The sequence below is a fragment of the Typopeltis vanoorti genome, chromosome 23 (assembly GCF_054136105.1).
Source record: "Typopeltis vanoorti isolate ZY-2024b chromosome 23, IOZ_Tvanoo_1.0, whole genome shotgun sequence".
Taxonomy (NCBI): Eukaryota; Metazoa; Arthropoda; class Arachnida; order Uropygi; family Thelyphonidae; genus Typopeltis; species Typopeltis vanoorti.
In genome coordinates, this window is record NC_143571.1 from 39,272,523 (window position 1) to 39,297,922 (window position 25,400).

The following is a 25,400-nucleotide window of genomic DNA, read 5'->3' on the forward strand; positions in this document are numbered from 1 at the left end:
AAATGATCATTTGGATGATTGTCTGCGATTGGCCACTTCTTCATATCAACTTGACTATGAAAATATTGCGAGGTCCAAACAATGCCAAATTTCAAATTAACTTTTTTTTTTTTTTTTTTTTTTTAATCAACCAGCATTTCCTGTAACTTGTGAGTTTGTAATCAATCTGTTGTTTATTCTAACTTTGGTTTTCCAAAATAGAGAAATAAATATTTTATTCCAATATAATTGTTGTTGTTTTTTGTTGTATTAAAATATTTGTCATATTCAAATAATTAAAAGTGATAAATAAATTTTTAAATACACAAAGTTTTCAGTTGTTTTTTTTTTAGTTGTTTATTTGTGCGTAATCAGATATCAAGTTGGGGGAATGTGATCTATATAAGAGAGTAGATCGCCGAATAACTTATATATAAGATAGTAGATCGCCGAATAACCTTTTATAGAAAAGTAGATCATGTAGTAAAAAAGGTTGATCACCACTGGTATAGATGATGATGGTGGTTGTGATTCGTTGTAGTTGGTGGACTGAGTCAGGTGGAGATAGAGTTCTAGAGTAGGTGCCCTCCCTCAATGAGTCTTTGGAATCCCTGGAGGTGTCATGTAATAACAATAATAATAACAAAATAAATACACTATTATTTGCAGATGATCAGGTAATAATATCAGATAAGGAAGAAAATTTACAAAGAGCAATATATAATTTAAACATTATAGCAGAACAGTTTGGAATGAAAATATCAATAGATAAAATTAAGATGATGGCATTTTGTGGCCAAACGCCAGTTAGAAGTAAGATAGTTATTAATAATAAAATAATAGAACAGATAAATACTTTCAGTTATCTTGGATGTGAAATATCATATTGAAGGAGAAAAAAGCATAAAATTAAAAACTTCAAAATTTTTACAGATTACAGACCTGATAAACAGAACACTCAATTCAAATATAGTACAAAAAGAAACATGATTGAAAATATACAATACTTTAGCAGTGCCCACATTATTATATGGCAGTGAAATTTTGGCAATAAACAAACAGGATAAACAAAGCGAGGTGCTTAAGGGTCAAAGCTAAATAACTGGGAGGAGACCTCCACATAGCCTTCAAAGGAATACGGAGAACCGATCAGGGCTTCTGACCTAATGTCCAATCCTCACCTTCTCGTGGTGCACCGTTAGGTATCTACCCTAGATACTGAACGAATGAGGATGGGCTGGCAATTTGGGATTTAGCCAACCAAATTGTATTCTTATTGGCTTAAACCAAAATAAAAAAATGACGGTACAACATGACAGAATTTCATGCCAGCTGGGGCGTTGCCGGGTTAAACAAGCCCCCCCCCGTTGTATTTTGCCAGGGAACCAGGAAAAAGAGCGAAAAGTCAGCTACTGGAACAAATCCTAAAACCCACCCCAACTTAACATCACCAAAGATCAAGATCGCTACTATCAACATAAGAAGCCTGAATGGCAAAGAAATGGAGCTAGCTGAGGAATTAGATAAGTACCAGATCGACATAATAGGGGTGACTGAAACAAAAAAGACAAAAACTGTTGAGATCTTTCTGAGCAATAAATACAAAATGGCATATTCAGGCAATGACAATCAAGGAAAAGAAGGAGTAGCCATAGTATTCAACACGAAATAAGAGGCTAATCTTCTTGAATGGCAGGCATTCTCAAGTAGAGTGATGTGGGCAAATATGAGAATGGGGAACTGGACAATGAGACCTATTTGTGCCTATGGTCCAACAGAAGATTCTACTAAGGTAGAAGTGGAGGAATTTTTTGAGGCTTTAGAGAAAGCAACTGACATAATGAAAAAGGAAAAGTTGGTCTTTGTTGGGGATCTAAATAGCAGAGTAGGAAATGATTGTCAGATATACAAAAATATATTGGGAAAATTTGGAGAAAAGAGCAAAGCTAATAATAATGGCAAATACCTGTTGGATTTCTGCTCAGGACATGGACTGGTTATTACTAACACCATGTTCCAACATAAAAATGCACACAAATTCACATGGATAGAAGAAGCAAGAAATAAGAAAAGTCTCATTGACTATGTTATTGTTGATAGTGTTGTTTTCTCCCTGGTGCAGGACACCAGAGTGTACAGTGGATTTGAAGTTGATGTGACCATTTAGTCTTGAGCAGGATAAAATTGAATTTCATATTCAAAAGAAGAACATGTAAGAAAGTTTTAAAATGAATAAAGTTGAGCACCTCTCAGATGTAAACTATAGACTAAAATACACAAATATGATTGAAGAAAAAATGAAAGAGTTTGAGAACAGGAACCAAACCTTGGAGATTCAGTGGAAAGCCCTGAAGAAAACCCTGATTGATTCAGCCATGTGGTGAGGTTGTCTGAAAGGACAGAAAAATCAGAACTCCATGGTGGACACAGGAAGTTAAAGAGGCAGTGAAGGAAAAGAAGAAAGCATATCAAACGTTCCTGGCAAATAAGTCAGCTTGTGCTCTTAGAAAATACAGAGACAAATGTAAGAAAGCTAAACACTGTGTAAAACTAATTAAACAAAAGTCATGGGAGGATTTTGGTAAGAACATAGAAAATAAATATCACAAAGGTGGCAAGATATTCTGGAGGTTGTTGAAGAAGCTCAGAAATGGAAGAAAGAGTGCTGTAAATGAAATTAGAGATGATAAAGGCGACATGAAAACAGGAGAAAAAGATATCCTTGATGTATGGAGTAATTACTTCGAAAAATTGCTAAATGAAACAAGCAGTGATCACAGCACAGTGGTAAAAAACAATGACTAGGCATGTAGTCAGGAATACATATCCATAGTTGAAGTATGGATATCTATTCCTGGATATCTATATCTATTCCATCAAAAGCCTGAAATGTGGAAAGGCAGCAGGAATAAATTATATTTGACCAGAAATGCTGAAGTATGGTGGTATAAAAGTCTTACAGTGGCTGCACTGCATGGTTCAGAGGGACGAAATCCAGATGATTGGAGTAGAGCTCTCATAGTATCCATATATAAAAAGTGAAATAAAACTGAATGTGAGAATTACAGAGGTATTTCTCTAATGAGTGTTCCTGGAAAGATATATGCCAGTATACTTGAGAAATGGTTGAGAAGGATTGTGGAAGAGACGCATGGTGAAGAACAAGCTGGATTCAGGCCAAATAGAGGCTGTCAGGATCAGATTTTCACTTTACGACAGATAGTTGAGAAATCATGGGAACATAACAAAGACCTGTATTTAAGTTTTGTAGATATGGAAAAGGCATATGACAAAGTGGCAAGAGAGAGAGAGAGAGAGAGAAGCTATTCAAAACGCTACCATTATATGGAATCAATGGGTATTATATCAAGCAATACTTAGTCTTTATTTGAGTTGTAAATTAGCAGTTAGAATTGAAGGAAGTACAAGAAGGTGGTTTAATGTTAAATATGGTGTGATACAAGGATGTACATTAGTCCCTCTGTTATTCATTATCTATATGGATCACATTATGAAGGAAAGCATTATTAAACCTGATATCAAAATTGGAGATGTTAATCTCAGCTCTTTGCTTCATGTTATACTTCCAAATAAATCCGGTTCAAGTTTGCAAGATTCCCTGACTAAATTGAATAACTGTTGTAATAGATATGGTATGAAGGTCAGCATTAAAAAGACAAAGACAATGAAAATAGGTAGAATTGTTGAAAATGTCAACTGCATTGTGAATGGAGAACCTATAGAACAAGTAAAACATTTCAGCTACTTAGGCACATCATTGGAACATATTAGTGAAGATGGTAAATTAAATATGGAAATAGACAACAGAGTCAACAAAGCTGGTATGGTAGGAAGTCAACTGAATAAATTTATATTAAATAAGAGAGAAATTAGCCAAAACACTAAATTAGCTGTATACAAGACAGTATTCAAGCCAATTTTAACTTATGAATCTGAGAGCCAGGTCAGAAGTAAAACATTTGATCAAAGACTGTAGATATGAGAGTCTTAAGAAAGATTAGGGGCATGAACAGATGGCATCAATGGCAATATCATATTAAAAATGAGGATATTAGGAAAGAACTTGACATTGTCTGCATCCAGGAATGCATTAGAGAGCTAATCTCAGGTGGTATGATCACTTAAACAGAATGGGAGAGGAAAGAAGCAAAACAAGTGTTCTCTGCCAGGTTGACAGGAAAAAGACCCAGAGGGAGACCAAGATATAGGTGGATTGATACAGTAAAAATTGCCTTAGAAGATATAAATATAAGATCTGATAATGTTGGAGTCTTGACAGGTAACAGACTGATTTGATGGAAAATTGTAGACAGGAAGTTACTAATGATGTAATTTTTCATGTAGTACTATCATATCCTGTACACCCCTTGAGGGTATATATCAGTATATATCATAAAAACAATGAGATTTATGAGAAGAACTGCAAAATACACATTATTAGACCAATAAAGGGACAAAGATATTTTAAAAGAACTAAAAACAAAATCAATAGAAGAAAAACTAAACAATTATTAACAAAAATGGATAGAACATGGAAACTGAATGGCCAACACTTGATATCCTAAACAAATAATAAAATATAAACCAACTGGAAAGAGAAGGCCTGGTAAAACCTCAAAAAAGGATATTAGATGGATAATGAGACTGGAACACACCAATACGGTCTATATCCATAATTAGCATTATGATAAATACTCAAATTCATGCCAAATTTGTTAAAGCAATTATTTAAATTGGCTAGAAGAATCTTTAAGATTTCAGAAGATTTATTTAAGATAATAACATTATTTGCTCAGTTTCCAGGTGTATATAAAATCATGTGACTGTGGGAAGCCATATTATGGCCAAACTGAAAAGTCCATCCTCCTGCATCTCGAAGAACATCAGAGACATCGCTTATAGTAGAACCAGAGCAAGTGCCCTCTCAAGCCATGTCCTGTTCTCAGTGAACACAAATAATGAAGGCTGACAACACGAAACAGACTGGAATACAACATCAAACATTTATATATGCCACAATGATGTAGAAAGCCACATAGTTGAATCCAAAGAAATTATTCTAGACTCTTCTCACATAAACAAGTTAAGTTCATAGTCTGTTTTTGTAGTGGTACAATGTTTCTTTACAGTATTTTTTGTGTGCTTTTAACGTTCTCACACTTGAAGTCAGCATTCCGATGAACCATGTTGTGTGTTAAATTATTTATATATAGTGTTAAAAAAAAAAAAAAAATATATATATATATATATATATATATAAATGATATATTCTTAAACAAATATTCCAAAGAGTTGATATGCAATGAATAGTATTTAAAGGTCAGAAGACCATAAGTTCATAATCAGTCCAAAAATGATTTCCCTCCTCACTTAAACATCCATCAATAATAATATACATCTTTCATTTTTATCCTTTATTTCATTAACAAAAAAGCATATTCAAATTTCTGCAGAAAAAAGTTAAAATTTGTGTTTAAGAAAATAATCAACTCCGTTTACCAGGGATTTCAGCCATTCTTCTTAATTTTGGATCATTCACACTGTTAACAACAAAAATTCGAAAAGCCCCAGTGAGAACAGCCACACCGGTTATGTTTTTCTGATTGGTAAATATTTTGCACTCCAGAACCTTAAGATCCTCAGCCTCCTATAAGTAAAAGAAAGGGTAATTATAAATTAGTATTCACATTTGTGAAATTTAGTATGCATGTAAAAAATGTGGTACATTGTGAAGTAATATACACAGCTGATAAAGAATCAGTGAGGTATATAAATAAACAATATAGGATAAACTTGTAGATTTCTTTAAAATAATATTTTGACATATTTTCCAGTACATGGACTGACAGCATTGTTAGGAAAAACATTAGAAAACATAGAACAAGATCCAAAAACTTCTACCAGCCATTGTTTTTTTGCTTTTTTTTTTCTTTTGGATATGCACAGCACGTACATTGTTATGTAATGCCTTTAAGTACTATTGACATAAATGCTTTAAGTTGCATAAATGAATTAAGGACTTTCAAATATCTGAAGAAAAGGCCCAGGTTTCTATTTAAGGTGTCTTGTGAGCAAATCATCACTTCAGAAGATTCCTTAAACACCCTAATGAAACTACTGTGTCATTCAGAGATGATATTCAGTGAGGACACTTTTTTTCTTTCCTTTTCTTAATATTAAATGAACTTCCACGGACTAACTGTGGGAAGGCACACTATTCCATTATACCCAACTTACCATCTTCCCTATTTAATCCTTCAATTATTACTATCAAAACAGCAACACTACCAACAACACACACACAATGCCATCTACTGCCTACTATCTGTATTATATTTTTGTCTGTATCACCAACTGTATTATACTTCTGTTTGTGTGTGTTCTCATGGCCAATTTTCTTGTATGTGGGATGAAAATCCAAGTTTTCAGGAGGAAAAAAACCCTGCTACCTCCATATGAGATTGGCTAAACTCACCTTCAACTGTAAAAAACCCATATAAAGATTCCTCTCATTATTACAAGAATTGAATTCAGTTTTTTACCAATTGAAGGGAGCAATATCCTGATGTTCTTTCAATTGTGCTTTTTATATCCCATGTTACTTAGGTATTCTTTCTTATGGATTTCAAAACTTCTTCCAGTCTAACTGACATGTACCTTGCCACATGGTCCCAGAATCTTATATACCGCAGGATATTTTTCCAAATGGAACATTGTCTTGAGCAACACAGGAAGCTCTGTATGATGATACCTGGTTTCAAGGCCATTCTCACAGTGACTTTTTATTTTAATAATAGTGTTATCTGTTTTGAGATCCATCCTATCTATGTATTTGTATATGATAAGGAGATGGTACAGTGAACACACAAGTCATTAAATGGCTTGTATTAAAAACAGGTCTAGAAGACTTTTCTTTTTTAATATGACCATCCATTTAGTTTAGTATATAAACCAAACAGTACTGGATATATTGAGGTGGAATATTTGGCAGTTATTTTTATACATCTGAATGATCTTAGCATTTTATAGTGAAATACACAAATGTTACTTATCTCAAACATTTTGTTCTATGAAAAACTGTCTACTAAGGGTGAAAATCATGGTCTTGACTGATAGTGTATATCATTTCATTACAATTTTTTTTTAAATGTTTCAAATGTTGGGACACAATAGAGCTACTATACCACAAACCACTGGGACAAAATACTTTCAGCCTCCTGCATACTAAACAGTTTTAATGAGTAGTTCACAGAAGTTCTAGAATTACTACACGAGATCTCAGCAATGAATAAGATCTCACATTAAAATCATGTTCAATTTTTGTAGAAATCATAATAATGAAGAACAGTACAGTACTTGTGCTATTTACAGAATGGAACACTAAAACTAACTTGTAAAAAAGTCACTGCCCTTATTACAGAAACAATTAATGTGAACTGAACTGCACATACAAAGTTGGCTTGAGTTGGCTTAAGAAGACCTGTTTTTTAATACACAGTTTGTATGGGGGGGGGAGGTCAAAGCTAGATAACTGAGAAGAAACGGTCACATAGCCTTTAAAGGAATGCAGAGAAATGACTGGGGCTTCTGACTTTCAATTTTCACTTTCACGTGTGCATCACATTAGTAGGTATGTATTCACTAGATACTAAACAAATGAGGATGGACTGGACCAAACTGTATTCTGTGCTGGCTTAAACCATAATAAATTTAGTTTAATTCTTTATCCAAGTGTGTGCAAACAAAGTTTGCACCTGAAAGTATCTTCAGGACTTGGATAAACACACACTTGGATAAAGGATTAAACTAAATTTATTATAGTCTGACCAAGTGAAAAATAAACTTTCAATGGCTTAAACCATAAATAAACATGCTGGTACAATATAATGAAATGTAATGCTGGTGGGGATACAGTATAGTTAAACAAGGCCCTGCTCTTTTCATCTGTGAAAACTAGTGACTGGAAGAAACCAAATGTCAGCAGAACTGAAGATAGGCACCATCAACATAAGCAGCTAGGGAAAAGAAGTCAAACTGAAAAGAAATGGAGATGTAAAAAGTGACATAACTGGTGTTACTGAGACAAAGAAGATTAAAACAGGTGAGATCCTGCCAAATAATAGATATAGAATATCATACTTGGGCAATTGTGTGGGGAATGAATTTCAATATCTGATGTAAGACCACTGCCCTACTTACTGGAGGCATGAAGTAACTTGAAGAGTTCTATGTTTGATCTCTAGAGCAGGGTTTCTGGACTATGTAAAAATCAAATAAAAAATGCAAATATATATTTCGGGAGCTAGAGTCGCTGAAGAACGTAGCAATGGATTTGAGTTGTGCTAGAAAAAAGTGTTTTTAAACAGTGTATAGTGTGACTTCTGTTGCGAATTGCGCTACATTTTTTTCAGTAATACAAGCGGTGCTGCTTTTGGAGTTTAGTTGTTGTTCATATTATGTTATTTTTGAGTTATCAAGAAGGTAAGGTCAGAGTTGGAGTCATCTGCAGTGAAGGAGAAAAAGAAGATAAGTTTTTGTTATTTAGTTATTAAGTATAGCTAAATATATTGAAAGTTTATTTTTCACTTGGTTACACTATAATAAGTTTAGTTTAATCCTTTATCCAAGTGAGAGCAAACAAAGTTTGTGCCTGAAAATATCTTCAGGACTGAATATAGTGTTGTACTATCTTACCTGGGTAAGTAGTACAACACCAGGCAACTCGTAGCAAAGGTGGAGCAAGCTACTAACACTCCTATCCCAGTATCTCCCATAATGCAAAACACATCTCTTTGCAGATGTGAATAATGTTATGCATTAAGGGATTGGCCACTACCCAGACTAGTTTTGACCTTTATTGAGGTCTCATAGATAAAGATGACCTTGCTATTGCTTCTGCCTGTTATCTCCAACTCTGGGCCTGGCTCCCACTGAAGAGACCTCAATAAAGGTCAAAACTAGTCTGGGTAGTGGCCAATCCCTTAATGCATAACATTATACATATCTGCAAGGGGATGTGTTTTGCATTATACTGGGATAGGAGTGTTGGTAGCTTACTCCACCTTTGCTACGAGTTGCCTGGTGTAGTACTACTTACCCAGGTAAGATAGCACAACACCATATTCAGTCCTGAAGATATTTTCAGGCGCAAACTTTGTTTGCTCTCACTTGGATAAAGGATTAAACTAAACTTATTATAGTTAAATATAGTTTATACTTATAGTATAGTGTAAGTAAATTAACTTACAGTAGAGCGTATAACATAGTATAGTAGAATGCTAAGTATTTAGCGTTTAGTTGTAGTAGTTCCTCGTCATTATTTGAATGATGTCAGCAGCCACAGCTCCAATTACAAATGCCGTGTCACCAAATACTGCCCTATTTAAGGACTACATTTTGCATAACATTTTACAGGATTTTCTGGCATGTGGTGTTTGTGGTATGTATGCATCCCAGTAGTTGGATATGTGGCAGGTGAGAGAAGGGGGAGTATATATATGTGCAAAATGTAGATTAGTGAGTTAGATATTACCATAACCAACCTCGTTGCATCAGGGATGGGGGGAATCTCAACCTGGAGAGATGAGTAGTGTGATAGAGGGTTAGAATAACAAGCAAAATATGAATGAAAAAATAAGAGTGGGGAGTGTGGAAAGTTTGAATGATTGTGAAGTTTCCAGAGATGGTCTTAATTGGGAGGATGAATTTCAAGCAAGAGTGGCTAACTTGCAGAGAGAGAGAGAGATGAGCTGAAAGATAGAGTGGAATGTCTCAGGAATGAGATGAGAAGTGTGAAAGATAAGATTAGGCAAATGGAAGAGATGAATGCGAGGCGAATCAGAGTAGGAGTGAGAGAGAGAGTTATGGGAATGATAGAAGAGGAGAGAATAGAAACAGTAAGAGAGAGGGAATGAGAATAATGTGAGGGATTGCTGGAACCAGGGATAGAGTGATGCCAGGACAGCAGGTAAGTAGGGGAACACAGAGAGAAAGGGTCAGAGGGGGGGGGGGGAGAAAGAGAGGGAGAGAGTGTGTGAAGGATGTAGGTGAGCAATCAAGGAACAGAGTGGTAAGAGGTGTGATGTATGGAGACTCAATCTGTGGTGTGCAAGATAGGATGCCAGAGGAGTGTTTGCCTGGAGGAATGATAGAAAGTGTGGCAATGGCAATTAAGCAGGGTGAAAGGGGGGATAACATGATTGTGATGGTGGGCATGAATGACTTGAAAGGCAGTGTGAATCAGGTGGAAAGAGATCTGAGATTCATGCTTGAGGTTGTACAAAAGAAAACGCAGAGAGGAATGATAGTGTGTGTTGCCCAGGTATGATAGTGACAAGCTGAGCAGAAGAGCAATAATAATGAATAGCATAATAGCCAGAATGTGTCAGAAGACAGGATTGGAAATGTGAATGCTTGGAAGGCATTTGAGGACAGAAAGGAACTGTATGCAAGAGACTGCCTGCATTTGAAAGGAAGGATGCAGGCATCTGGAGAGATTGCTGTTTTCTGAACAAGTTGGTGTGTCAATGCAGGGAAACTAGAATTCCCAGGGTGGATGGTAGCAGGGGGGGGGGTGGCCTCTTGTGGGAATGGGTGCTTGTGGGGGGGACACAACATCAGGTAACGCTGAGTCCAGTGGAGTTGTTGTTATCGAGTCCATTGAAGAATTTCGAGATATGACCGTGGCTGGCACCGTAGAACTGTTTTGCCAATCTGTTGAACTTTGATGGAGTAGAGCTTTTCTCTAGGGGTTATTGTCAATTTTCTGTAGAGCAACAGCAATTGCTGGACAAGAATAAATATGGACAGGTGTTAGTTCAACTCCTGGACAGTTTTTGCATGTTTCATAGCTCCTACTACCGTCTGGCTGAATTTTCATGTCTTTAAGATGTTCCGTCCTAAGTCTGGTGATGACTGTGGTTATTTCTCTATTTTCATTAATTTCACTGATTTTATTCTTCTTCTTGATAGTTTGTTTTACCAATCTTATTTTGGCGACGGTATTAGCATCAGTTAGTGAGAATGGGCGTAATTTTTGAGGTATCTTGCTTCTTTGGCTAGTGTGTCTGCTCTTTCATTGACTTCAATATTTACATGGGCTGGTATCCATTGCAGTGTGCAGTTCTTATTTTTCAAATTTAAGTAGTTAGTAGTTCATGAATTTCCTGTGTGAGATTTGTTTTTCCATTTTTTAATGCCTAAGTGCAGATTTCGAGTCAATGTAGGTGGTTATTTCTTCTGTAATATTTATTACTGGATTTGAGAGAGAGAATTTGAGAGCTGTTTGTATGGCTGTTAATTCACAAGTGAAGTTTGAAGCTATTTTGCCAACTGTGGTTTTGATTAGCATTTCCTCGCCTCCAGATAGAGTTAGGAAACCCTCCTGAACCTCCTTGGCTGCGTGCTTCATCAGATGATCCATCAGTGTAGGCAATGACATGGTTTGGATTGTTTAAGTGATGTATAGTGTCAAGTCCTTTTCTTTTATTTTCTTCCAGTGAATCCTTTTTCAAACAAGTTTGAGGAGATTTAAGTTTATCATTGTGTTTTTTTGGTAGAACAGTAGAAAAGAATGGCTCTTTGCTTATTTCAATGGATAGGTACTCTAAGTCAATCTGTTTTCTAATTTCATGATCATATTGTAACATAGATGATCTCTTTAGTCTAGATTTTCTTGTCCAAGGCATCAAAAGTCCTGAGTGAGATGTGATCCTGTTGTGGCTCCTGATTCTGTTAGTGAATTTAACTATGGATAGCTTTTTTCTGTCTTCTAGTATATGAAGCCCACACTCTTGTTGAGCTTTTAAATTATTTGTGTCTGGGACTGGGGTGCTTAACGGTCAAAAGGGAAATAAAACTGAATGTGAGAATTACAGAGGTATTTCCCTACTGAGTGTTCCTGGCAAGATCTATGCAAGTATACTTGAGAAATGGTTGAGAAGAATTGTGGAAGAAAAGCTTGGTGAAGAACAAGCTGGATTCAGGCCAAATAGAGGCTGTCAGGATCAGATCTTCACTTTACGACAAATAGTCGAGAAAGCATGGGAATATAACAAAGATCTCTATTTAAGTTTTGTACACCTGCAAAAGGCATATGACAAGGTGCCAAGAGAGAAGCTATTCAATACGCTACACTTACTTGGTGACAATGGAGCATCAAGCAATACTTAGTCTGTATTTGAGTTGAAAGTCGGCAGTTAGAATTGAAGGATGTACAGGAAGATGGTTTAATGTTAAATCTGGTGTGAGACAAGGACTACATTATTCTCTCTGTTATTTATTATCTATATGGATCACATTATGAAGGAAAGTGGTATTAAGCATGATATCAGAATTGGAGATGTTAATGTCAGCTCTTTGCTTTATGCAGACGATGTTATACTTCTGAATAAATCCGCTACAGTTTGCAAGATTCCCTGGCTAAATTGAATAACTGTTGTAATAGATATGGTATGAAGGCCAGCATTAAAAAAGACAAAGACAATGAAAATATGTAGAATTGTTGAAAATGTCAACTGTGTTGTGAACGGCTGGAACAAGTAAAACATTTCAGCTACTTAGGCACGATTTTTAGTGAAGATGGTAAATTAAATATGGAAATAGACAACAGAATCAACAAAGCTGGTATGGTAGGAAGTCAAATGAATAAATTCATATGGAATAAGAGAGAAATTAGTCAGAACACTAAATTAGCTATATACAAGACGGTGTTCAAACCAGTTTTAACTTATGGATCTGAGAGCTGGGTCAGAAGTAAAACACTTGACCAAAGACTAGAGACCGCAGATATGAGAGTCCTGAGAAAGATTATAGGCGTGAACAGATGGCATCAATGGCAATATCATATTAAAAACGAGAATATTAGGAAAGAACTTGACATTCTCTGCATCCAGGAATGTGTTAGCAGAGCTAATCTCAGGTGGTATGGTCACTTAAACAGAATGAGAGAGGAAAGATTAGCAAAACAAGTGTTCTCTGCCAGGTTGGCAGGAAAACGATCCAGAGGAAGACCAAGATATAGATGGAATGATACGGTACAATGTGCCTTAGACGATAGAAACAAGATCTGATAATGATAATATTGGAGTCTTGACAAGTAATAGACTGATTTGGAGGAAAATTGTAGATAGGAAGTTAGTAATTTTTCATGTAATACTATCATATCCTGTACACCCCTTGAGGGTACATGGCAGGAATTTGATGATGATGTGTCTGAGACTGCACCTATGATAATTTTTGCTGCTCTTGATTTTACTCTGTCAAGTTTTTCTACTGAGCTAGTAGAAGCTGGAGTCCAGATTGATGAGGCATATTCCATAGTGGGTTAAATGAGTGCCATATATGTAGTTTTGAGTCTTCGGTTTTGCTCCCTCACTTTGTTCCACGAAGCCTATTGATGATGTTAAGCTTTATTGGATATATTAGTAATATGAGTTGTAAATCTCAGTTTAGTATCTAGGGTTAGGCCTAAGTATTTTGGAGACTGTTTTTTCTATTTTGATATTATATAATTTGATTTGGGGGTTGTAATTGTGCCTTTTTTTTTTCTATCAGTGGAAATGCTCAGTTTTGTTTTTTCTGGGTTTATCTGTAGTTTAAGTTCCTCTGCCCATTTTTTTAAGCCTTTTATTGAATTATTTAGGACTTTTTCAGATTGTTGAGGATTACTGCTTGTGTGCTAGATTGCTATATCATTTGGATAGCATGCTATTTTTGTGTCATTTATTATGTGAGGATGGATATTGTTCATATAGATGAGAAATAGGAGTGGGCTTAAAACAGAACCTTGTGGGACTCTAGCCTAAGTTCGATGCATGTTAAAATAAATTTCATTAACTTTTACTTTCATTTTTCTTCCTTTCATGAAATCTGAAATCCAAATTAATGCAATCCCCCCTTATTCCGGTATCGTATGCAATTTTTATTAATTTTTGTCTCCAGACACAATCATAGGCAGCTGTGAGATCCACGAATATTGCTGTTGTCTTCTTGTGGTTTTTCTTGAAAGCCATCTATGATTGATTGGCAAAGATAAAATAACTGATCTTCTGTACTGTGTTGAGACCTGTATGCAGTTTGGTAAAAGTTGATCTTGTTGTTTTCTAAGAGTCAATTCATAAATCTGGTATGTATTATTCTTTCTTGTAGCAAGGCTTATAAGTTGGTCATACATAACTGGTAATTAGCTTAAGGAATTAATAATGCATATAACAGATATTAATTAAAGCAAAATTTAATGAATACCTTTAATATTTCAGGAACATACAAACATGGTATGTGCACGCAGGTACTAACAAAAGCAAATGAGGAAGAAGGCAAGAAACTAATATTATTCCTAAAGTCCTAATGGTGCCCCATAGCAGGGCACCATATGGAGAGAAAGCTCTCTGTATTTAAAACCGCACATATTAAGAGAACAAATCACTGTAACGCGTGTTCTCCTTGCCGACGAAAACAAAACCTTATGAGCTCTAGAAGAAGAGCATTCAGATACTCTCAGCCATGATCTTTGGATGATTCTTTATGACATCTCATGCGCTTCAGCAACGACTACATAATTTTTAGAATTCTTTTGAATTCGAAAAAATATGTAGTCGGCACTTGAAAAAATATGAGAACTTGATAAAAAATTCTACTTCCTTACCATAGCCATCACTCAATACGGTTGTCAACTCCTCTTCCGCAGTTTTAAAGCCTGAAGCACTCGCTGCACTTTTACGTGGCCACAATTTCACCCTAGCTCCTAAAAGAATACCTGCTGAGGAAATCATGATCCAAATAGAATGTGGGATTAGCAACTTCCTAACCATATTGCCAACAACGTCAGACTGGATGTAGCCGGTGTTCTCACCAAAGCAAAACCTCCAAAAACCAACTTATCCAAAGACGAATATGCAGCTCTACTAGAAATGAAGAAAAACAAAAAATAGTAATCACCAAAGTGGATAAGGGAAATGCCACTGTGGTTCTCAACCAAAAGGACTACACTGGTAAGCTTAATGCTTTAGTATTAGACCGTACCACCTACCTCCCTATTGAATATAATCCTACCAGCTCTCAGATTAGAACTCTCCATAGACTCCTTAAGAAGGTCACTTCTTGGCCTGTGGAAGTCACTAACAAACTAAAACCTTATATCTCTAGACCTCCGCTCCCGATTATAAGGACTTCCAAAAATACATAAACAAAATGTGCCATTACGTCCCATAATGGATGGCATTGATTCCCCAACATACAAATTAGCCAAACATTTAGTCAAAGCACTCACACACAATACTGGCAACATACCATCACACATAAAATACTCAGCCCACTTCAAAGCCAGTATAGAAAACCTCTCCCTCCAACACACTGACATAATGGTCAGATTTGACGTCTCTTCCCTATTCACTAATGTCCCACTCATGGAAACCCTAGACCTCATCCAAGCCAAGTTTCCTCCCGATATCTCAGCCCTATTTCAGTTCACAATGAACTCAGGCAATTTTGTTTGGCAAGGAAAATTCTACAAACAGATTAGAGGGGACATACATGGGTTCACCACTTTCCTCACCCTTGGCCAACTTCTTTATGGAGACCTTTGAAGAGAAAGCCTTAAACTCTGCCCCACAAGAACCCACTATTTGGCTTCGGTACGTGGATGATGTGTTCGCTATTTGGCCACATGGCTTAGATACACTCCACTCCTTCCTAACACACTTAAACAACCAACACCCTAGAGTCCAGTTCACCTTAGAAAAAGAGGAAAACAACACCCTCCCATTCCTAGACACTCTAATCACTCGCCAGCCTGATGGATCTTTGGTTTTCTCTGTTTATAGAAAACCACCCATACAGGCAGATACATTCACCAGCAATTCCCCCCCCCCACAATATGGAGTTATAAAAACACTATTCAACAGGGCAAAATTAATCTGCTCAGATCACGATGCACTAACCACTGAACTAAACCACATCCTCAACACTTTCTTAGCCAATGGCTACAAACCCTCCCCAAAAAAATCAAAAAATACTAAAACCAGTAAACCACAACCCCCCCCCCTCCACAATAAAGATTACACTAAATCTATCACCATCCCCTACATCCAGGGCACTTCTGAGAAAACAACCAATATCCTCAAAAAATATGACCTGACTTCGTGTTATAGACCATATAAAAAGTTGGCATCCGCTCTATCAAAGACCAACCATTCCCCCTAGACCTATCTGGTGTATACCAGGTCCATTGCAGCTGGAAACTGTCCTACTTTGGCTAAACAGGCAGGACAGCGAATATCAGGATTTCAGAACACAAAGACTACATCCGGTTTCACCAGTAGAGCCATTCTGGGCTGGCAGACCATGCCTTAGATACCCGCCATAGAATTCATTGGAAGAAAACTAAAATAATACACTGCAGCAAGTTCAAGTACGAAAGATTATTCATGGAATCATCAGCAGCTCTAAAAAACATTCCAAATCTCAACAAATTTGGGTGCATGAAACTACCCCAAATTTGGGAAGCCTATATTATGAGAACTTCAGCCCAATAAGTCAGCTAGGGGGCACCATTAGGACTTTAGGAACAATATTAGTTTCTTGCCTTCTTCCTCATTTGCTTTTGTTAGTGGCTGCGTGCACATACCATATTTGTATGTTCCTGAAGATGGCAACATGACATTGACAAAATATTGAAGGTATTCATTAAAGTTTGCTTTAATTAATATCCATTATATGCATTGTTAATTCCTTAAGCTAATTACCAGTTAGGTATTATTCTTTCATTTAGTTTACAGAGTGCTAGTTAAAGCTATTGGTCTAACTTTTACAGTCACCAGGGTTTTTGTTAGGTTTTAGTAAGGGTATAATGACTGATGTTTCCAGATTTTTGGTAGTTTATCTGCATTCCAGGAAGTGTTAAATATCGTCAGAAGGCAGTTTTTGGCTATTTTCCCATGTTTTTAATCATATATCCAAAGATAAGATCAATTCCAGGTGATTTGTCAGGGTCAATTTGACTAATTACTGTTTCTAATTCTATCATTATGGGGTCCTGAGTAAAGATGTCCTCAGAAGGATAGGTTCTGGATTGTATTAGCAGATGTTTTGTAATTCTGCTGCACTTTTTGTCTTCTTTGTTGTATTGCAGCTTGCTTGCATGGAGTAATGTTTTTCAAGTAAATTTGCCATCTGTTTGTTTGTTGCTGCTGTATTGGTTCCCAAGAAGACTGTGTTTGAAGAGTAATCAGTATCCAGAAGTATTGCATTGTTTAATAATCTGATGATGTTCGTGTTGTGAGTCTTTTCTTGGATCTATTCTATTGCAGAATTATTCCCACTTTTTTTGTTTGCAGTTAGAAATTTCATCTTCTATGTTTTGAGTTAATTCTATTAACTTCTATCTGTTGTCTTCTGTATTATTTTGTTTTAACTTCATTGATAATATCTCTTTTGGTGATCATAGCAATGATATTATGATCTTTCCAAAATGAAACCCAATTGTTTTTCCTGAGTACTCTGGGATTTGAGTTTTTTGCAGCTCTCTGTATGTTGTTAGTTCTAGTAGTTGCTGATCAAGTTCTTTACTAGTGGGTGTGCTAGTGCAATATGTTTCTAATAGCTGTGTGTATTTAGGGTCAGTTTGCTTTTCTGAAGTTCCAAGATCTCTTTGTCTGTGGTTTTTGGTCTAACTGCAAATTAATGGTTGTGATAATAGGTCTATGATCGCTGATGGCATTCTTTAGTATTTTCCACTGGTTAAGACTCGCAGTTTCATAATCTACTGCTGTGATGTCTAATGCTGATTCTGGCATTAGACATCACAGACATGATTAGACATGATCCTGTTGTTTTTGGCAGATATCTATTTTGCCTGTTGTTTATGATCTCAAGGTTTAGATCATCAATTATGTCTTCTAGTTGTGGGGAGCTCCAAGTTGCTCTTTTGGCATTTAGATCTCCTAAAAGGATCTTTATATCTGATGTTGTTTGACTTAGTTGTTGAAGTAGTTCTGTATTTATATCTGTGTTATCTGGGTGATATGCACTGACTATTGTAATAATGCGTTCTGGTAGAAATATCTTGACTGCTTGAGCCTCTGTGTTACTATTTATACTGCTGTTTGTAGTTGACACGATTTCTTTATATTTGATGTATTTGGTCCGTAGGAGTATAGCCAGAACGATCCGGTCTGTCTTTCCTTAATGTTGAATAGCCTTAGATTTGAAGCTTCAGATTCTGATTTAGTTTCGTTTCTTGTAAGCATGCAATGTGGATGTTATTTTTATAAAAATATTCTTAAGTTCTTTTTTTTGAGTGCCATTGATGTTTAGCTGAAGTATGTTGAGAGTCCTCGTAGCATATTTCTCGTCGAGATCCTAAACTGTAGTTCTCAATGCACTGGCTACCCTGGACACGATAATAAGTTTGTGATCAGAACAGATGCTCTCATGGAATTGGGTGTGCCAGAGCTCTGTTAGCCAGCAATTTTCAGGGTTCTCTGCAGGGTTTAATGTAACAATCCAAGTGAAAAAAAAAAAAAGGAAAAAAAAATGGTAGCAGAATTTGACAAAAGAAAACTTTGATAAGATACTAGAAAGTTTTCTGGATTTGATGTAACATCAACTCTTATAAAAATAAAAATAAATAAATAAATAAAAATAAATCAATTTCATGCTACCGTAATGGTGCTTCACCCTACAATGCAAACCCCTACTTCTTGCCACTTCTGCCTTGCATATGGGCAAATGCCTCGGACATGGAGTTGGACTTCTGCAAGGCAGTCCAGTGGAATCTGGAGGGGATAATGATTGGTATAAAAGCAGTGACATTTTTATGCTTTATACTAATGCCAGGAGTATCCAGAATAATGAAGATGAATTGGTGGTGCTGATAGCATCAGCCTGGCCAAAGATTATTGGGATATCTCTGAGACATGGTTGACGGAAGATGATTAGCAGGGTACAGCATTTTTCAGCAGGATAGGAAGGGAAAACGCGATGGTGGAGTACTTATGATAAATGATGACTTATGTCCTCTAAGAGTGGAGGCTTTGGAAGGCAGTGACACTAATGGTTTTGAAAGCATAAGGTGTGAGGTAGAGGTGGGCGAGACAGGATATTTAGCAGGGTGTTGCTACAAGCCAAGGAGTACAGAGGATGGGGAACAAGATGTTTAAGCAGTTGAGCTTGGCAAGTGATTGTTATGGGAGATTTTAACTAAAGCACAGTATAAGTTGGAAAGAGGAAAATGCATGTAGTAATAAAGGAATGAAATTTCTAGAATTCTTGAGGGACAAATATCTTAGGCAACATGTAATAGAAGGAACAAGAGGTTCAAAAGTTTTGGATTTGGTCATAGCATCAGAAGAGCTGATAATAACTGAGATGACATCTCCCACCCAAGTTGGAGAGAGAGAGAGAGAGAGAGAGAGAGAGAGAGTGATCATGTCGTTTTTGACTTGGAAGATGAACAGACATGCAGGAGTATCAAAGAAAAGGGAACATATGTGGAATTATAAGGCGTGTGATTATAACAGTCTAAGATATCAAGATATCAGGTCTAAGATATTTGTCTTATCTTAGACCTGATATCTTGATATCTTAGGCAACATGTTATAGAGGGAACAAGAGGTTCAAAAGTTTTGGATTTGGTCACAGCATCAGAAGAGCTGATAATAACTGAGATGACATCTCCCACCCCAGTTGGAGAGAGAGTGATCATGTCATTTTTGACTTGAAAGATGAACAGACATGCAGGAGTATCAAAGAAAAGGGAACATATGTGGAATTATAAGGCGTGTGATTATAATAGTCTAAGATATCAACTTGGGGCAGTTCCATGGAGGCGGAATTGGAAGGCAGGGATATCATTAGTGCTTGGGAAATTGTGAATATTTGTTAGCAGCAATAGTAAGCTGTATTCAATGAGTGAAGAAGAGGACACAATTTGGCGTAAAGCGGATGACAAACAATATCAAACAGGAGCTGCAGGTGAAAAAGAGGTCATGGAAGAGATATAAGGAGAGGAGGTAGAGAGCAGATGCATGAAGACTTTCCTCACCATGTTAGTCACTCTCCTCGCCAGGAGAGTGACTAACATGGTGAGGAAAGCAAAATTGGAATATGAAAAAAGATTGGCACTAAGATCCAAAGATAATCCTAGGGAATTTTTTAGCTATGTGACCAGTAGGAGGAGAAATTATGACATGGGATAAAAATAGGAATAGAGTGAGTGACGCAGAGGACATAGTGAGAAATTAGTTCATTGAATTAGAGAAATTCAATGAACACTTTGAGTATTTTATCCTAAAGAAGTAGGTTTTAATACTAGTATGGGGTAGGGCAGATTCAAGGTTTAGAGGTGCAAGAGGAGTGTGTTCCAAATACTGAGTATTCTGGATGTTACTAATGCTGTGGGACTGGATGGTATTTGACCACAGATTTTTAGAGAATGTGCTAAAGAACTGACAGCTCCGTTGACCTAGCTTTTCAATGAGAGTCTAGCTACTGGATAGGTACCCAAGGAATGGAAGGAAGATAAGATAGTACCATTGCATAAGGGCGGTAGCAGAATGGATGTGTCTAAGTATAGGCCAGTTTGTGTTTCATTAGTAGTTGTTAAGATCTTGGAGAAATTAGTGAGGGGCCATATATAGTGTTGGGCAGATGAGGGTAATGTTATCTGTGAGAATCAACATGGATTTGTAAATGGGTGCTCTTGCTTTAGTAATATGATTGCCTTTTATAATAAAGTGACAAGAGCAGTTGATGAGAGAAAGGCAATACTGCGATTTTTTTTTCTGATTTTGCAGAGGCATCTGACAGAATATCAGTTTATCATGTCAGAGGCATCTGACATGATAAACTGATATTTAAGTTACAGCACATTGGTTTAGATGTCGAGTTAGTCAACTAGATTCAGAATTAGCTGTCTGATAGGTATCAGAGAGTTGTGTATGATGGAAAAGTATAAAGGAAGCAGAAGGGTACAAGTGGGATCCCACAGGGTTCAGTACTGGGACCTGTGTTGTTTAATCTTTATATCAGTGGATATTCAGTTGTTTGCAGATGATGTGAAGCAGGGAAGGGTTATTAGTAATAGTGCAGATGTGGCAGTCCTGCAAGAGGATTTGAATAAACTAGACAGATGGGCAAATGAATGAGGGTCAGTTTAATGCAGCAAAATGCAAAGTCTTGAAGTTTGAGATGCATCGATGGGAGGCCGCATACTCGATTTGAGGGGCTGTACTGGAGGAAATAGGGAAGACAAGAGATCTAGAGGTGATGATTGATGGAAATCTGAAATTCAGGGAACATATTGCAAAGGAAGTTAAGGTAACCCAGAGGATTGCTGCAATACTGAGAAGGATGCTGACCTGCAGAGATAAAAGAGTTATCGGTACACAATAAATAACGGAAAAAACTCACGTAGAAAGATTATTTATTATAGTTCGCCCACCGATTTGAGGTCCCTCGAAACTACTGCGCATGTCAGAAAAAGGAGAATCCATTCCGATAATAGGGTAAACAGTCTGTCTTCTGGGATGTAATAATAAACAAACTGAGTTTGTTTATTATTACAGGTCGGAAAATTTAGCTTTTCTTTTACGAACACTGCTGTTTTTAAAGTGTAACTATTTTGCTTGTATAACAGTTGGAAAAATGTACGTAGAGTGTTAATACGTGCAAATACTGTGTTCTACATAAACAATGTCACTTTGCTCCATGATAAGTTTCCTTTTATTCTGGGACTTTTTAAAACAAAATCCAATTTCATGAAGTATTTTCCTTAAAGTTTCTCTTTTCCAAGGAAAATTAATTTTTTCTTTAAGCACAGGAATCAATTTCGGAACAGTTGGCACTCTTTTCTCGAATACGTAAAATTCGTGAATAGCTCTTCTTATAACGTCTACATCAAAATCATTCAAAGCTACGGTTTCGATGGTTTTCTTTACTCTGACGTTTTTTTTTTTTTTTTTTTTTTAGGAGATTTAAATTTTGGCTTACCTTCACCTTTTGATTCCCTACGAATTCTTTTAACAGTCGACCCCGATACGCCCGCAATTGCACTTGCACGTTTTATGACTTGAGAAAGGGGAACAAGAAGACGGCCTTCTGACGATTCTTTTTCGCAGAATGTCAGCACATTATTCAATATTCTTTTGCAAGAGCTACTGAAACGTGTAACAATAGAACTTGTTAACTGTACTGGATCCATCATACAAATTAATAATAAAAAAATAATGCAAAAAGAGAAGAACAAAAATCAAGCTAGTACTAGTACAGCGACAGACAAGAAAGCACGTGATTTCGCATTTTGGCGACCAATTCGTACATCCTTCATTTCTTTCTCCCCTTCAGCATGAATCGACTATTCTTGGCACAAAGCCAAGAAGGGATCTAGAAATGGTGGGCGAACTATAGTATAATTTTCGCCCATGTGTGACAGCATCCTCAGTACATCATCATCATCAAATTCCTGCCATGTACCCTCAAGGGGTGTACAGGATATGACAGTACTACATGAAAAAATTACATCATTACTAACTTCCTATCTACAATTTTCCTCCAAATCAGTCTGTTACTTGTCAAGACTCCAACATTATCAGATCTTATATTTCTATCATCTAAGGCACTTTGTACCGTATCAATCCACCTATATCTTGGTCTTCCTCTGGGTCGTTTTCCTGCCAACCTGGCAGAGAACACTTGTTTTGCTAATCTTTCCTCTCCCATTCTATTTAAGTGACCATACCATCTGAGATTAGCTCTGCTAACGCATTCCTGGATGCTGACAATGTCAAGTTCTTTCCTAATATCCTCATTTTTAATATGATACTGCCATTGATGCCATCTGTTCACGCCTCTAATCTTTCTCAGGACTCTCATATCTGCGGTCTCTAGTCTTTGGTCAAGTGTTTTACTTCTGACCCAGCTCTCAGATCCATAAGTTAAAATTGGTTTGAACACAGTCTTGTATACAGCTAATTTAGTGTTCCGACTAATTTCTTTCTTATTCCATATTAATTTATTCAATTGACTTCCCACGATACCAGCTTTGCTGATTCTGTTGTCTATTTCTATATTTAGTTTACCATCTTCGGTAAAAATTGTGCCTAAGTAGCTGAAATGTTTTACTTGTTCCACAGGTTCTCCATTCACAACACAGTTGACATTTTCAATGATTCTGCCTATTTTCATTGTCTTTGTCTTTTTATTGCTGACCTTCATACCATATCTATTACAACAGCTATTCAATTTAGTCAGAGAATCTTGCAGACTTGTAGCGGATTTATTTAGATGTATAACATCGTCTGCATAAAGCAAAGAGCTGACATTAACATCTCCAATTATGATATCATGTTTAATACCACTTTCCTTCATAATGTGATCCATATAGATAATGAATAACAGAGGGGATAATGTACATCCTTGTCTCACACCAGATTTAACATTAAACCATCTTCCTGTACTTCCTTCAATTCTAACTGCTGACTTACAACTCAAATAAAGACTAAGTATTGCTTGATATAATGCCCCATTGACACCATATAACCGCAGCGTATTGAATAGCTTCTCTCTTGGCACCTTGTCATATGCCTTTTCCAGATCGACAAAACTTAAATATAGATCTTTGTTATATTCCCATGCTTTCTCAACTATTTGTCGTAAAGTGAAGATCTGATCCTGACAGCCTCTATTTGGCCTGAATCCAGCTTGTTCTTCACCAAGCTTTTCTTCCACAATTCTTCTCAACCGTTTCTCAAGTATACTTGCATAGATCTTGCCAGGAACACTCAGTAGGGAAATACCTCTGTAATTCTCACACGCAGTTTTATTTCCCTTTTTATATATGGGTACTATGAGAGCTCTACTCCAGTCATCGGGAATTCGTCCCTCTGTCCAGGCTTTCTGAACTATGCAGTGCAGCCACTGTAAGACTCTTATACCACCATACTTCAGCATTTCTGGTCGAATATCATCTACTCCTGCTGCCTTTCCACGTTTCAAGCCTTTGATGGCTTTTTCTACTTCTAGTATGGATATGTATTTCTGACTGCATGCCTGGTCAGTGTTTTTTACCACTGTGCTGTCATCACTGCTTGTTTCATTTAGCAGTTTTTCAAAGTAATTACTCCATACTTCAAGAATATCTTTTTCTCCCATTTTCATGTCACCTTTATCATCTCTAATTCCTTTTACAGCACTCTTTCCTACATTCTTAAGCTTCTTCAACAACCTCCAGAATATTTTGCCACCTTCTTGATATTTATTTTCTATATTCTTGCCAAAGTCCTCCCATGACTTTTGTTTAGCTAGTTTTACACAGTGTTTAGCATTCTTGCATTTGTCTCTATATTCTCTAAGAGCACAAGCTGACTTATTTGACAGGAACTTTTGGTATGCTTTCTTCTTTTCCTTCACTGCCTCTTTAACTTCCTATGTCCACCAGGGAGTTCTGATTTTTTTATCCTTACAGATAACCTCACCACATGCCTCTCTGGCAGAATCAATCAATGTTTTCTTCAGAGTTTGCCACTGAATCTCCAAGGTTTGATTCCTGTTCTCAAACTCTTTCATTTTTTCTTCAATAATCTTTGTGTATTTTAGCCTACAGTTCACATCTGAGAGCTGCTCAACTTTTATTCGCTTTGAAACTTTCTTACATGTTATTCTTTTCAATATGAAATTCAATTTTATCCTGCTCAAGACTAAATAGTGATCACTTCCAATTTCAAATCCTCTGTACACTCTGGTGTCCTCCACCAGGGAGAAAACATCACTGTCAACAATAACATAGTCAATGAGACTTTTCTTATTCCTAGCCTCTTCTCTCCATGTGAATTTGTGCACATTTTTATGTTGGAACATGGTGTTAGTAATAACCAGTCCATGTCCTGAGCAGAAATCCAACAGATATTTGCCATTATTATTAGCTTTGCTCTTTTCTCCAAATTTTCCCAAAATATTTTTGTATGTCTCACAATCATTTCCTACTCTGCTATTTAGATCCCCAACAAGGACCAACTTTTCATTTTTCATTGTGTCAGTTGCTTTTTCTAAAGCCTCAAAAAATTCCTCCACTTCTACCTTAGTAGAACCTTCTGTGGGACCATAGGCACAAATAAGTCTCATTGTCCAGTTCCCCATTCTCATATTTGCCCACATTACTCTACTTGAGACTGACTGCCATTAAAGAAGATTAATCTCGTATTTTGTGTTGAATACTATGGCTACTCCTTTTCCTTGATTGTCATTGCCTGAATATAACATTTTGTATTTATTGCTCAGAAAGATCTCACCAGTTTTGGTCTTTTTTGTTTCAGTCACCCCTATTATGTCGATCTGGTACTTATCTAATTCCTCAGCTAGCTCCATTTCTTTGCCATTCAGGCTTCTTACGTTGATAGTACCGATCT

General features: G+C 36.6%; 1 protein-coding gene across 2 annotated transcripts in view; it reads right to left on the reverse strand.

Moving 5' to 3' along the window:
* The window catches only part of Vps16A (vacuolar protein sorting 16), a 432,364-nt gene that overhangs the window by 350,284 nt on the left and 56,680 nt on the right, over positions 1–25,400 (reverse strand). For both annotated transcript variants that reach the window (XM_090412822.1, XM_090412821.1), the window contains exon 5: positions 5,500–5,647. In XM_090412822.1, the coding sequence (XP_090268948.1) occupies positions 5,500–5,647 (148 nt within the window). The remainder of the gene's footprint in view (positions 1–5,499; positions 5,648–25,400) is intronic.